Source organism: Morone saxatilis, unplaced genomic scaffold, assembly GCF_004916995.1.
Source record: "Morone saxatilis isolate NCDOM2014 unplaced genomic scaffold, NCSU_SB_2.0 Contig14, whole genome shotgun sequence".
In the NCBI taxonomy this organism is placed as follows: Eukaryota; Metazoa; Chordata; class Actinopteri; family Moronidae; genus Morone; species Morone saxatilis.
In genome coordinates, this window is record NW_023339696.1 from 7,355,458 (window position 1) to 7,366,251 (window position 10,794).

At 41.1% G+C, this 10,794-nt stretch overlaps 1 protein-coding gene across 1 annotated transcript; it reads right to left on the reverse strand.

Moving 5' to 3' along the window:
• Positions 1-1,507: 1,507 nt before the first annotated feature.
• On the reverse strand, positions 1,508-10,433 carry cbx6b (chromobox homolog 6b; the record flags this gene model as incomplete). Its single annotated transcript, XM_035655018.1, has 5 exons — positions 1,508-2,082; positions 2,595-2,774; positions 4,026-4,267; positions 4,718-5,000; positions 9,669-10,433. Coding segments are annotated over 5 exons (1,701 nt in total), but the record flags the coding sequence as incomplete, so codon positions are not given.
• Positions 10,434-10,794: the final 361 nt, after the last annotated feature.

The following is a 10,794-nucleotide window of genomic DNA, read 5'->3' on the forward strand; positions in this document are numbered from 1 at the left end:
AGGGAATTCACAGAAACATGGATGCTTAATTAGTTCAAAATATCTCGCAGTGTGAATTTTCCATCAGAATAATAACATTTGATGATTTGTTTACATGGGCACAAACACCCTGACAGGCACTTTCCACCAAGGATTATTTTAATGCTATATAAGGAGAGCCAATGAACAATCTGTGTTTAACATCATGTCTCAAACAACAATTGAGAATAATCATCAAAATGACGAGGTATGTTGCATACTCATGCATGGAATGTAGGAAGGTTGGAGGAGTCGGAGGTTGCAGGTTGTTGAGTTATCAAACCACATTGTTGAGTGGCTGCATGTATAAAATCGCAAAGAGGAAACAGTCATGTGAGTGCATTATGCAGATTTGAAACTAATACAACTGATAAAATGTTATGTACAGTATGTTTGATGGTTTCATCCAATATCATGAATTTAAAGAACATGTAGTGTACAAAGTTGAGCCAAAAGTTGTCATCTGAGACATAATTTAATGATTAAAGCACACACTGACCTTGATTTTCTACATTTGCACAGAATGACATAAATGGGGCATAAGCTTGTCAAAAAATATGTAAAATACACCAAAGAAAATGGCAACATTCTGCTAGTGGTTGTGACTTCCTTAGGGAATAAGACTCTTGTTTTAGATTTGTTCAGTTACTTATTCAAGGAACAAACGAGACCCTCAGGCCTTCACAGACAAACAAAAAAGACAGCCTCCTGCCAGCCACGGATGCAGGAGGCGCTGTCCTCTTTTGTGAAACTTTGCAGTGGCAAGACATTACAGATATATGAATACATCATGCAGAGGTGAAAACAATGTAGCATCACTCCTTAAAAGTGCCTGATCTATGTATTTTTTCCCCTGACTTCCCTCTTTCCTTTCTCTTTCATCATGTACTCCTTGATGCCATCTACTACTTAATATTCCCACCCTTTCTCCAACATTTTTCATCACCTTACGCTGACTCCCAATTTTAAAGCTGTCGCAGGTCTTAATTAACTTCACTCCGACCCTTCTGCACTCATGGAGGGATTTCAGCTTGCTTGACACAACTTCTGGCAGCCATAGTGGAGGTCAATAGCTCTCGGCTGTCTCTACGGAATAAATAGACTGTGGTGATTTCTGCTCAGTTTTTAACTGTTAAATGACAACAACTCCGCTGACCTGATCAGTTTAAAGGAAATGTTCAACATTTTGTGAAATACACTTATTTGTTTTCTTGCTGAGAGTTTGATCAGAAGATTGTTATCACTCACATGTACGTGTATGTATGTGTAAGTATAAAGCTGCTGCCTGCACCCGGCTAACTTAGCTTAGCATAAAGGGAGAAAAAGCTAGCCTGGCTCTGTTCAAAGGCAACAATTATTTGCCTAATTTCACTGACACTCAATAATTATGATGTTGTATCTTGTTTGTTTATTCTGTACAAAACACAAAGCGTAAAAATGACAGTTTGTCTTTTGTATGGATTAAACAAAAGATGAAGGTGATTAAAATGTGTTGGTCTTTTTTTGGACAAAGCTGGGCTCGCTGTTTCCCCCTGTTTGCAGTCTTTATGCTATGCTGGTTGCTGAAAAAGCAAATTTCGCAATATGTTTAATAATTCCCTTAATAGTTGGATAGTGTCAGTTTGTTAGCTAGCTAATCATGCTAGTTTTGTTGCATGTTGTCTCTACATATATATATATATATATATATATATGCTCAATACATGCCACAGAAAATCCTGTATGTCTGTATGTGTTACTGGGCAAACTGAATCTTGCCTTCTTGAAATTGTTGCTCTACACCTCCCCCCGCCCTTCCTTCACTTCCCCTTTTCTCAAAGCCTCCCCCATCGGTCATTGAGAGCTCCTGTTGTGTTTGCTACAAGGCTCTCCCGGGTCTTTAGTTGCTCCACCATAAACCTCAACTCCGTTCTCGGTCCAGGGGGCAACGCTGCCCTGGGTTACTTTGCCGCAGCGAGCCAAGCTGGCAACCTGGCTAGAAGACAGGACTCGGTCCCAGAGACCCACCTGGGACAACTCTCCAACCAGGGCCTGGGATGAGTCAAAACCACCACCCAGGGAATCCTGGAGAGAAAGAAGAGTTGCGTTAGATGGATTACAGAGAAAAATCTTGAAAGGAGCTCAAGTGATTGAAGACAAAAACACAGTTTCATACACACACAGGCTCAGCTTCGACTGCTTTGCTGCCTTGAGCAAGACAGTGGACTTGCTTTTGGGGAGATGAAGGAGATGTGATAAAAAGTGAATGCAGTACTGTGGAATAAAGAAGCCATATTTGAGGGGGATTCTTTTACTTTTGAATGTCCCCTAGGCTGTTACCCTTATTGCTTATGACCATTATGCACACACACACCTTATCCATTCAACACTACAACACACCACGTCAACACTCAGGTTGGTAGTGCACTCCGAGCTAAATGAAATGTGTAGATTTACTGTGTCTACTTACACAAAGGCTCTTAGAGTGTGTAATGCTTTTATTTACAACTCATGGAGAAATCAATAAGTGAATACACCCACAGTCATAGTGGGTAAACTACTATTTGCTTGCAGTGCTGTAGTCAGTCTGCAATCACCTGCTCCTGCCCCAGTATGAGCAATCCTCCAGGTCTGATGTGATGTCCAGCTGCCAGTGCGTGACCCTCGCCCCTCAGCTTTCCCCCCTGGTAGGCCTGCCAGGCTCCACCCTTCTGGTTCCAGCTCACACAGATGTGCTGCCAGCTGCCTCTGGAGAGGTTTAGAGGCAACTGCGCCACCTAGGAATGGGAGAGCAAAAGGGGAGTTTAGGTGGGGTAGATCTTTGTATTCTGATGTTTTTGAGTGTCTCAGATTCAAGGTAGGACATGTCACCTGGCTGTAGCTCTAGCTATTAGATTTTCATTTCTTTCTCAAGTCTTCAGGGTACAAAAGTTGGCTGTTATACAGTATTTTCTCGGTCCCAAAGACATTCGACTACCTCCAAGGACACAGAACTATAGGCTACACGGCATCTATTACCATAATGACTTCACTGAATTATACCTCTGCCACTGCACTGCACTACACCACCCTGCAATGCTGTCAACGGGGTACATTAGTTTGTCATTTAAACACATGAATGAGGCTATTCAGCTTGTCTGCTAAATTGGCTCGTTCATTTGATGTGTTCTGCTTATTTGCATGCTAATACAGTACACTATGTCTTCTGTAATAGACAAAGTCTACTCAAGACTAATGCTTTTTATATACAGTACAACTGGTAGAATATGAGAAAGTGAACAGGCCTTGTAGAAAGCAGTAGTGAAACTCCTCTGGGGTAATGCTATGGTGACAATAAATTATGTAAGATACTGCATGTACACTGGTTGCTGTCAAGTCTCTTTCTACACTATATCTATCCCAGATTAGTGCTGCCAACTCTTGGATCCAGTCACTGTGACTTTTAGGAAAGTTATACCAAATGACTACTCTGTGTTTGCGATAGAACATAGAACATATTAACACATAGATACTCACACAGACTGAAGAACCACAATTGGATATTAAAATATATATTTAAATGGATTAAAGGCACCCATATATTTTGAAATACATGTATAACGTAATAATGGATACTCAAGATTGATAGATTGATACAAGTAAATCTTTACCTTTTAATCTAGCAATAATTTACATATTGAGCAATATATACTGCTAATATAATACATTGCACAATGATTGTCAATATTCACTGGTTACAGTAATATAAAATATACATGTATTACAATATATACAGTGTTGATATCTGGAAAATATATTTCCTTTACATACAGTAGATGGTATTTAGCATCTTTAATTATTGAAATAGGTTTCTGCAGAACATGTACTTGTAATAATGGACTGTGTTGATTTAATAATACATGTTAGGAATCTAATCAATAAATAGTTTGAAATATGACCCATAAACCTCCTCGAGAAAATCAATTGCACCCAAGCAGTGGACAGGTCAGTTCACATATACAGTGGATGCAGCTTTACTGATACAGCACCTTGTCATTGATGAGCAGCTCAGTGGGGGTGTGCAGGCCTTGCAGCAGCACCAGTTCGTTGGGTTGCGCAGGAACAGCGTAAGACAAAGGGGTCCCAATTCCTCCCTCTGCAGGCCGCAGCCAAAGGCAAATGGTGAAAGCCCGCAGAGTCGGGATGGAGTGTTTCACAACAGCGTACATGTAGTTTGTCCGAGTTGGGAAGGAAAGTCTGTATCCCTCTGGGAAAGAATGGCCTGAAATACCTGGGAAAAAAACAGAAAGAGAGCATGAGTGTGAAAACTAAAGAAGTGAGAGAGAATGCGAAGAGAAATCAATTCAGTCATGTATCTGGCAAGAGGATAACTTTCTTCACATCAAAACATCATGTTTTTTTTAAGAAGGGCACGAATTTCATAATCTTTCTGATCTTTTTTTTTCTTTTACATAAGTTAAACATAATTTATTCATCATAAAGAATAAACCCCATGGCTTAATTTGATTAAGATTAATATAAAAATGAAACATCTGAGGTAACTTTTATGCCAAATGTTTTCCTCATAATTTGTGACATGACTCACCATGCAAGTGATTAATCAGAGTCACTTCACATCATTTTTGTATACCGCTTTATTATATTTTAATTTACACAATAATATTTACCCCCACACACTCACACACATCCGAATTATTTTCCCCTCTCTGTTAATAGCTACCTTCCTCCAGTCCTGAGATTCTGTGGTGTAGTTTATTGATGCCCCGGTCGATTTCCTGTCTGTGTTTCTCTGTTTCCAGCCTCAGGGCTTTTCTTTCTTTGTCCAGCAGCTCCACCTTCCTCTCCAGCTCCCCCTCCAAGTCTTCCATCCTCCAGGGCCTGTCAGCACCAGCTCTGGGCCCGGGATCAGCCAACCTTTCTGGGCCGACAGACATTCCGCCTTCATCTGGCACTCCTGAGGTGCTACCGTCCGTCTGGTTGTGAGGAAATGGGCCAATGTCTGACTGCAGAGGAGGGAGACAGTGGATGAAAACTGGTTCACAGTGTGGGTTTTGCAGCCTAAGGAAAATATTGTTAAGTACATATCTGCAGTTCAGGTAATGGTGCATTTATGCACATTCCAGTTATAGCAGTGATTCAACATCATGTCTGTTTGTGCCTGTGTAAGAAGAAGTTATTTGACCCAATTAATAATTGATTTTGCTGAAACATTATATCATGCCTGGTGATACATTTATCTGATTAAATAAGGGTTTTACTATGCTGTAGTCAATGAAATGATTTGTCCTTAAAGAAATAGTTCAACATTTCTTTAAGGACATTTTTTGACTGGGCACAGTGGGGTTGCTAGTTATGAAATCACAAATTGTTGTGTTTCCTAACATTGCCTCCCATGAACTCAACTGTTGTTTTTATACTTTTGTTTTCTGTACAGATTACTCAAATGAGATAAAATGTGTTGATTTGTGAGCTTTAGAGGTGCTGGTGGATTTTTCTTCAGACAGAGCTAGGCAAATTGTTTACTCCTGTTTTGTTATGCTTTATGCTAAGCTAATCTAAGATAATGCCGCTTCATACTGAATGGACAGATATGAAGGTGTTATCAATCTCCTCATCTACCTCTCAGCAAGAGAAAATTCCAACTATTCATCTAAACCTCTTTTCCTTTATATCGAATTGCAAAGCTAACCACAGTTCATCATGCTTTTGCTTGATCCTGTATTCTGTATTGTGGGTTTTATTTGTTGATTTTACATTGCTGTAAAAATAGTGCGGCATGACTAAAGCTGGCTGTGAGCTTTAAAGCACTTGCTTGTTTTCACAGAGAGGATAATGTGTCACTGTGTAGTTAAGTTTTGGGTATGAACAGGTCTTCATTAAGCTGAGGCATCTCATGTCTACAGGATTTTTTTTGCAATTAAGTGAGAATAAATAATTGTAAGCCAAAAAAAGACTGTCAAGCGACCAAACTATTTCAGTCAACAATAAATTGCCAGACCCCACCGCATAATGGTTCACTGAAATAAACACCTATACCAAAAGGGAAAAATGTGGGAAATACAGATTCTGCAAGATTCCTAAAGCTGGTGGTCCAGTATATCCACCATGCATATTGTTTCACAGTATACAGCAGAAATACATAGACTCACAAGGGAATTGATACAGAAAATACATGCACATACAGTACTCTGAACAATACATAAAGCCATACATTGTGCACTGAGCTTGCCTGTATTGTATAGAATGATACAGACAAACTAAGGCTATAGGGGAAGGAAGTTTCTTCCTACAATGATGACTACTGTGTGAAAATATGACAATCTGATAATCCTCTTTAACATGTTTTCCAATAGACTTGTCACTTTATCTCTAAAAAGACTTTTAGCTACATTTTGTGGTAAAATCAACAGCAGAATTGTTATCCAGTCTTTTGTCAGTAAATTTCAGAAAAGTGTAATATGCCATTATCTTCAAGCACAAACACATTTGCTGTAATAGTTAGGTATTAAGACAGGTATGCACCTTGCTGTGGACTGCACTGATGCTTAAATCACGCATACCCGAAAGAGGAGCCTCAAATCAAAACCATTCCTGTGAGTCTTGGTATATGTAATCTACTCTCAAATATGTTTGACAGTTCTGTTATCGAGCCTGGGGTTAGGCTCCAGGGAAGGTATTAACATGAACAGATGTCAAAACATTTCTAGAGAAAACAAAATGTTCAGTATCCTGTAATACATAAATATATACAAAATAAATTTAGAGTAAAGTAAGTATAGTGAAGGCATTGTGACTGTTCTTAAGTCATCAAATACTACATGCCTACACCCCACACTAACTCGACAACCAAGTTTATGTGTCTCACATCTGTGTGCTCATTGTATTTTTTTTTTACGCGTTGTTGTGTCTCTTGGTCACCTCTTTGTTCCAGGCTTGCCGTGAGATTGTACAGATATTTATGCTGCCCAGAGGATGGATGATAAAGATTAAAAGGCAATTCCCTTTTCTTCTAGTACCAGCAGCAGGTCAGAAGTTTCACAGTGAAATATCTTCAACATTGTTTTTATACAGACATTCAATTTGACTTCCCAGGTGATGAATCCTAAATACTCTGATGATCCCCTGGGTTTTCCTCTAGCACCACTATGTGGTGGAGCGGTTTAAGCGAGAAAATTACTGGACTGATTGCTATGAAATGTGGGACCCACAGGATCAATTCCAATAACTTAAGTGATCCTTTAACTTTTCATCTCCATCATCTGGTCAGAATTTTAATTTGTCCAACTTTGGTTTATGACCAAACACCTACTAAAACTACTAACATTTCCATCAGCCTCACTTAATAAGGATTGCCTGAGGCAGGTAAAATGCAATGTCTGGGTAGTAAATTTAACAACTCACATGTCTGATTTGGTGAGTGGTAAAAAAAAAGAATTGATTATGTTGTTTTTTCCGTGGCTGATGATGGAAGTAGCAAAAGAGTGAGCCATCTCACTTCATTCTCATCTCTATTGAAAGTTGCAGTACCGATCGGGCACTCACACAGAAAATGGCGATGGCTAAAGACAAAGCTGAAGTTGGATGGTATTAGAAGATGTTGGCGAAACTCCAACTATGTATTGTTATTTTATAACTGCTAATAAAACTAGTTTCCAGTCAAGGGACTGTTGTTTGCTTTTGACATTTTTGACCTAAAATGTTGGCAGAAGCATACAGCAATGAGTAGCAACTTTTCAGATATGAACACTGGAAGTGCTGCAGTCCATTTATGGCTGCCTTTATATTTGCCTAATGTAAAACAGCTGCATGAAAACAAGCATCTATTTTTTTCTTTCGATCAATAAAAAAAGGATACAAATGTAGAGAAAATAAGCCCCATGTATAAATTAGAAGAAATCGCTCTTCACATTCTTATTTCAAACACAGCTTAGGCAAAAGGTAAAGCTCAATATGAAGGATCACCACACTGGAGCTGGATCAGAATGGTTTTACAGAGCGGTTACTATCATTGAGCCTCTGGTTAGAATGGAAGTCATACTGATGTTGCAAGAAAAAAACAATCCTAACCGCTCAAACTGCTATCAGAGACTATGTGCACTGATAGTTGGAAAACCATTACAGTGCACATTCACACCATTTACCACATCACTTTGTTTGAGTCTCCTCTGACATGTAAAGAAGGGTTAACACCCTGGTTGTAGTAAAATATGTCTTGTGAGTGGTATTAAGAGTTGCTGTTAATGATGCATGATCAGCAAAACACTCACATGAGCAAACCACACAATAGAAGAAAGCTGGGGAGGCAAGGAATTTAACACAGTTATTTGAGCTGACTAATATTCCCAAATGAGCACTCTTTTTGTATTTTTACCAGTACACAGGATGATGTTAACACCACTGTGTGCTACTGAAGTAGGCCAAGTACCTGCTGTACACAGAAGCATGTACAAGAAACAGAGTGGGGGTGAGAAAAACAGATTGGCTACAGTAATATATTTTAGGTTTAACTGTCACCCCGAGACCAAATGCATTCAGATCTTATTATGTGAAAGGAGAATGTGTGCCGAGGAGTCTGAACTCCTCTGTTCCCAAAGAGTGCAGGTTTTCCACTGACGCTGGCGATAATAAGATGAGATAATAAGCAAAGTGTGTTTAAACCTGAAAGAAAATGACCCAAACAGACATGTCCTACATAAACTGCCACGGAGTGAGGAGTACTATGCTGCAGAGAAGAACGTTTAGTCTGTGCTTTCAACAAATATAGGCAACTCATAAATTATGTATGGTATTTCTCCAGCCAAAAGTGAGGTTGTACATCATCGGATTCTGGTCAGATAAAGACATGTTTCATGTTACTCCGCTATATTCTCTCCTCTTCCACCATCTCCTCCTCCTCCTCATCCTCCTCCTTTTCCTCCCCACTTTATCTTAATCCTCATCTCCTCTTTGTCCCCTCCCCTCTTGTCTCTCTCCGTTCCCCCTGCCTCACTTTCTACCTCTGTCTTTCTCTTCATTTCAAATCTCCATCTGTTTTCTTGGCATGATAAATTAGCCACCTTGCCAAAGCAATCAACTGCTATCAGCAATTAACATCAATTTCAAATTAAATCACACAATAATTGATTGCACTGAATGCAGACAAATAGGAACAGACTTTTAGTTTCCTTTTCTTTGAGATTACACAAAAGTTTATTTTGTATATACTTACTGATTAAGGAATTGCTTAATTTGATGTTGTTCTTTACAAAAATAAAAAATACGGTATCTGGCTGCCAATACCCAATACCACACAAACCACACATAAAGCCTGTTGGATAGCTCACTTGCTTTCCTTCAAAATTGAAAATCATTGCTTTCATAAATTACTTATGTGTGCCCAGAAATCCAAAAACAGACTAGATGACTACAGAGTAAAAAAGAAGAGACAAATATAGCCTTGGAGGTGAACTCTTAATATCACTTATTACAGAAAAAATGGTACAAATATCTAAAGCTGTTATCAGACCATTAAACACCATTCTCTCTGATAATAGGGGGTCCTTCTTGCCTCCAGATTCCCTTCATCTGGGACCAAGACTGTTCCTGGGGATTCATTCTTAAGTATTGTTTTAGTTGCATGCAGTGGGTGATTTATGTGGAGGACTGATGCTCTTTCTTTACACTCTACCTACCTCCAGCTTCTCTATGCGGTCTTTGAGCTGAGTGATAGCCTGCTCCAGTTCATCCACAGCTCTGACGGTGAGCAAGTGGACACTGTCGGACGTCGAAGCCGGACTGTCCCGCACCATGATCCGCTCCAGGTGCGTCTCCTCAGCCGTGCTTTTGCCCCCCAGCAGCCCCGCAGCGCTCCCGCGTCTGTCCGCGCTGCTGCTCTTTCCGTCCAGACCCTTCTCGCACTCCGTGAGTTTCCCCGTCAGCTCTCTGATGGTCCGCTGGTCCGTTAATATCTGGTCCTTCTGCTGCAGGACCGTCTGGCGGAGCTCCTCCGCGGTGGTGCGGAGGTAGCCCCAGTCTTCGCCGGCGTACAGCGACGGGTCTTCCGCTTGTTGCTGAAAGTTTTTCGGGTTGCACTCCCCGGCGGGAATCGGCGTGCAGATGAGTCGACTGACGGTTGGGTCGTGCCCGGTGAGTCCAGTGACCCCGTCCAGCCCGCCGAGCCCGATGTTGAAGGTTGGTGCCTCCGAATCGGGTGTTTCAGAACCATGGAGAGCGCCCAAAGACCCGGCCCGGGCCACGGAGCCCCCTGCAGCGGGGGTCTGCGCCGCCGCGTCCGGATACAGCGAGTGGTTGTCGGTTGCTGGTTGCTGTTGCGCCGCGGCAGCCCTGGAGGATCCGGTGTGGACGGCTGCGATGATGCAGATAACCGCTCCGATGAAGGCCACCATCCCGGCGGCCAAGATAATAACAATGAACTTCAGGGTGGCGGCGTGAGCGATCGGTTATTAGAAAAATCTAATCTTAACACTCTCCGCAAGAAAGTAAAAAAGCCTACCCCCCCAAAAAAAAACAAAAGTGTCAAATTCTGTTCATGCACCTAAATGGAGAAAAAACACCTCCTCACTTTTCTCCTTTTCCAAAAGAACAAGCGAGTAGAAAATGAGAGTTCCGCACCATAATTGAGTGATCATGGAATCAAAACATCAGAAGCAGGCAGTCTCTGTTACACTTCCTCCCCCTGTTCAGCGCGCATGTCCTCGGTATTCAGGCAAAATCCAGCCTGTTAATACTGAAGCAGAATGAGGGGGAGAGAGATGGAGGGAACGAGTAGGCTACAGGAGAGAGAGCGAGAGAGAGAGA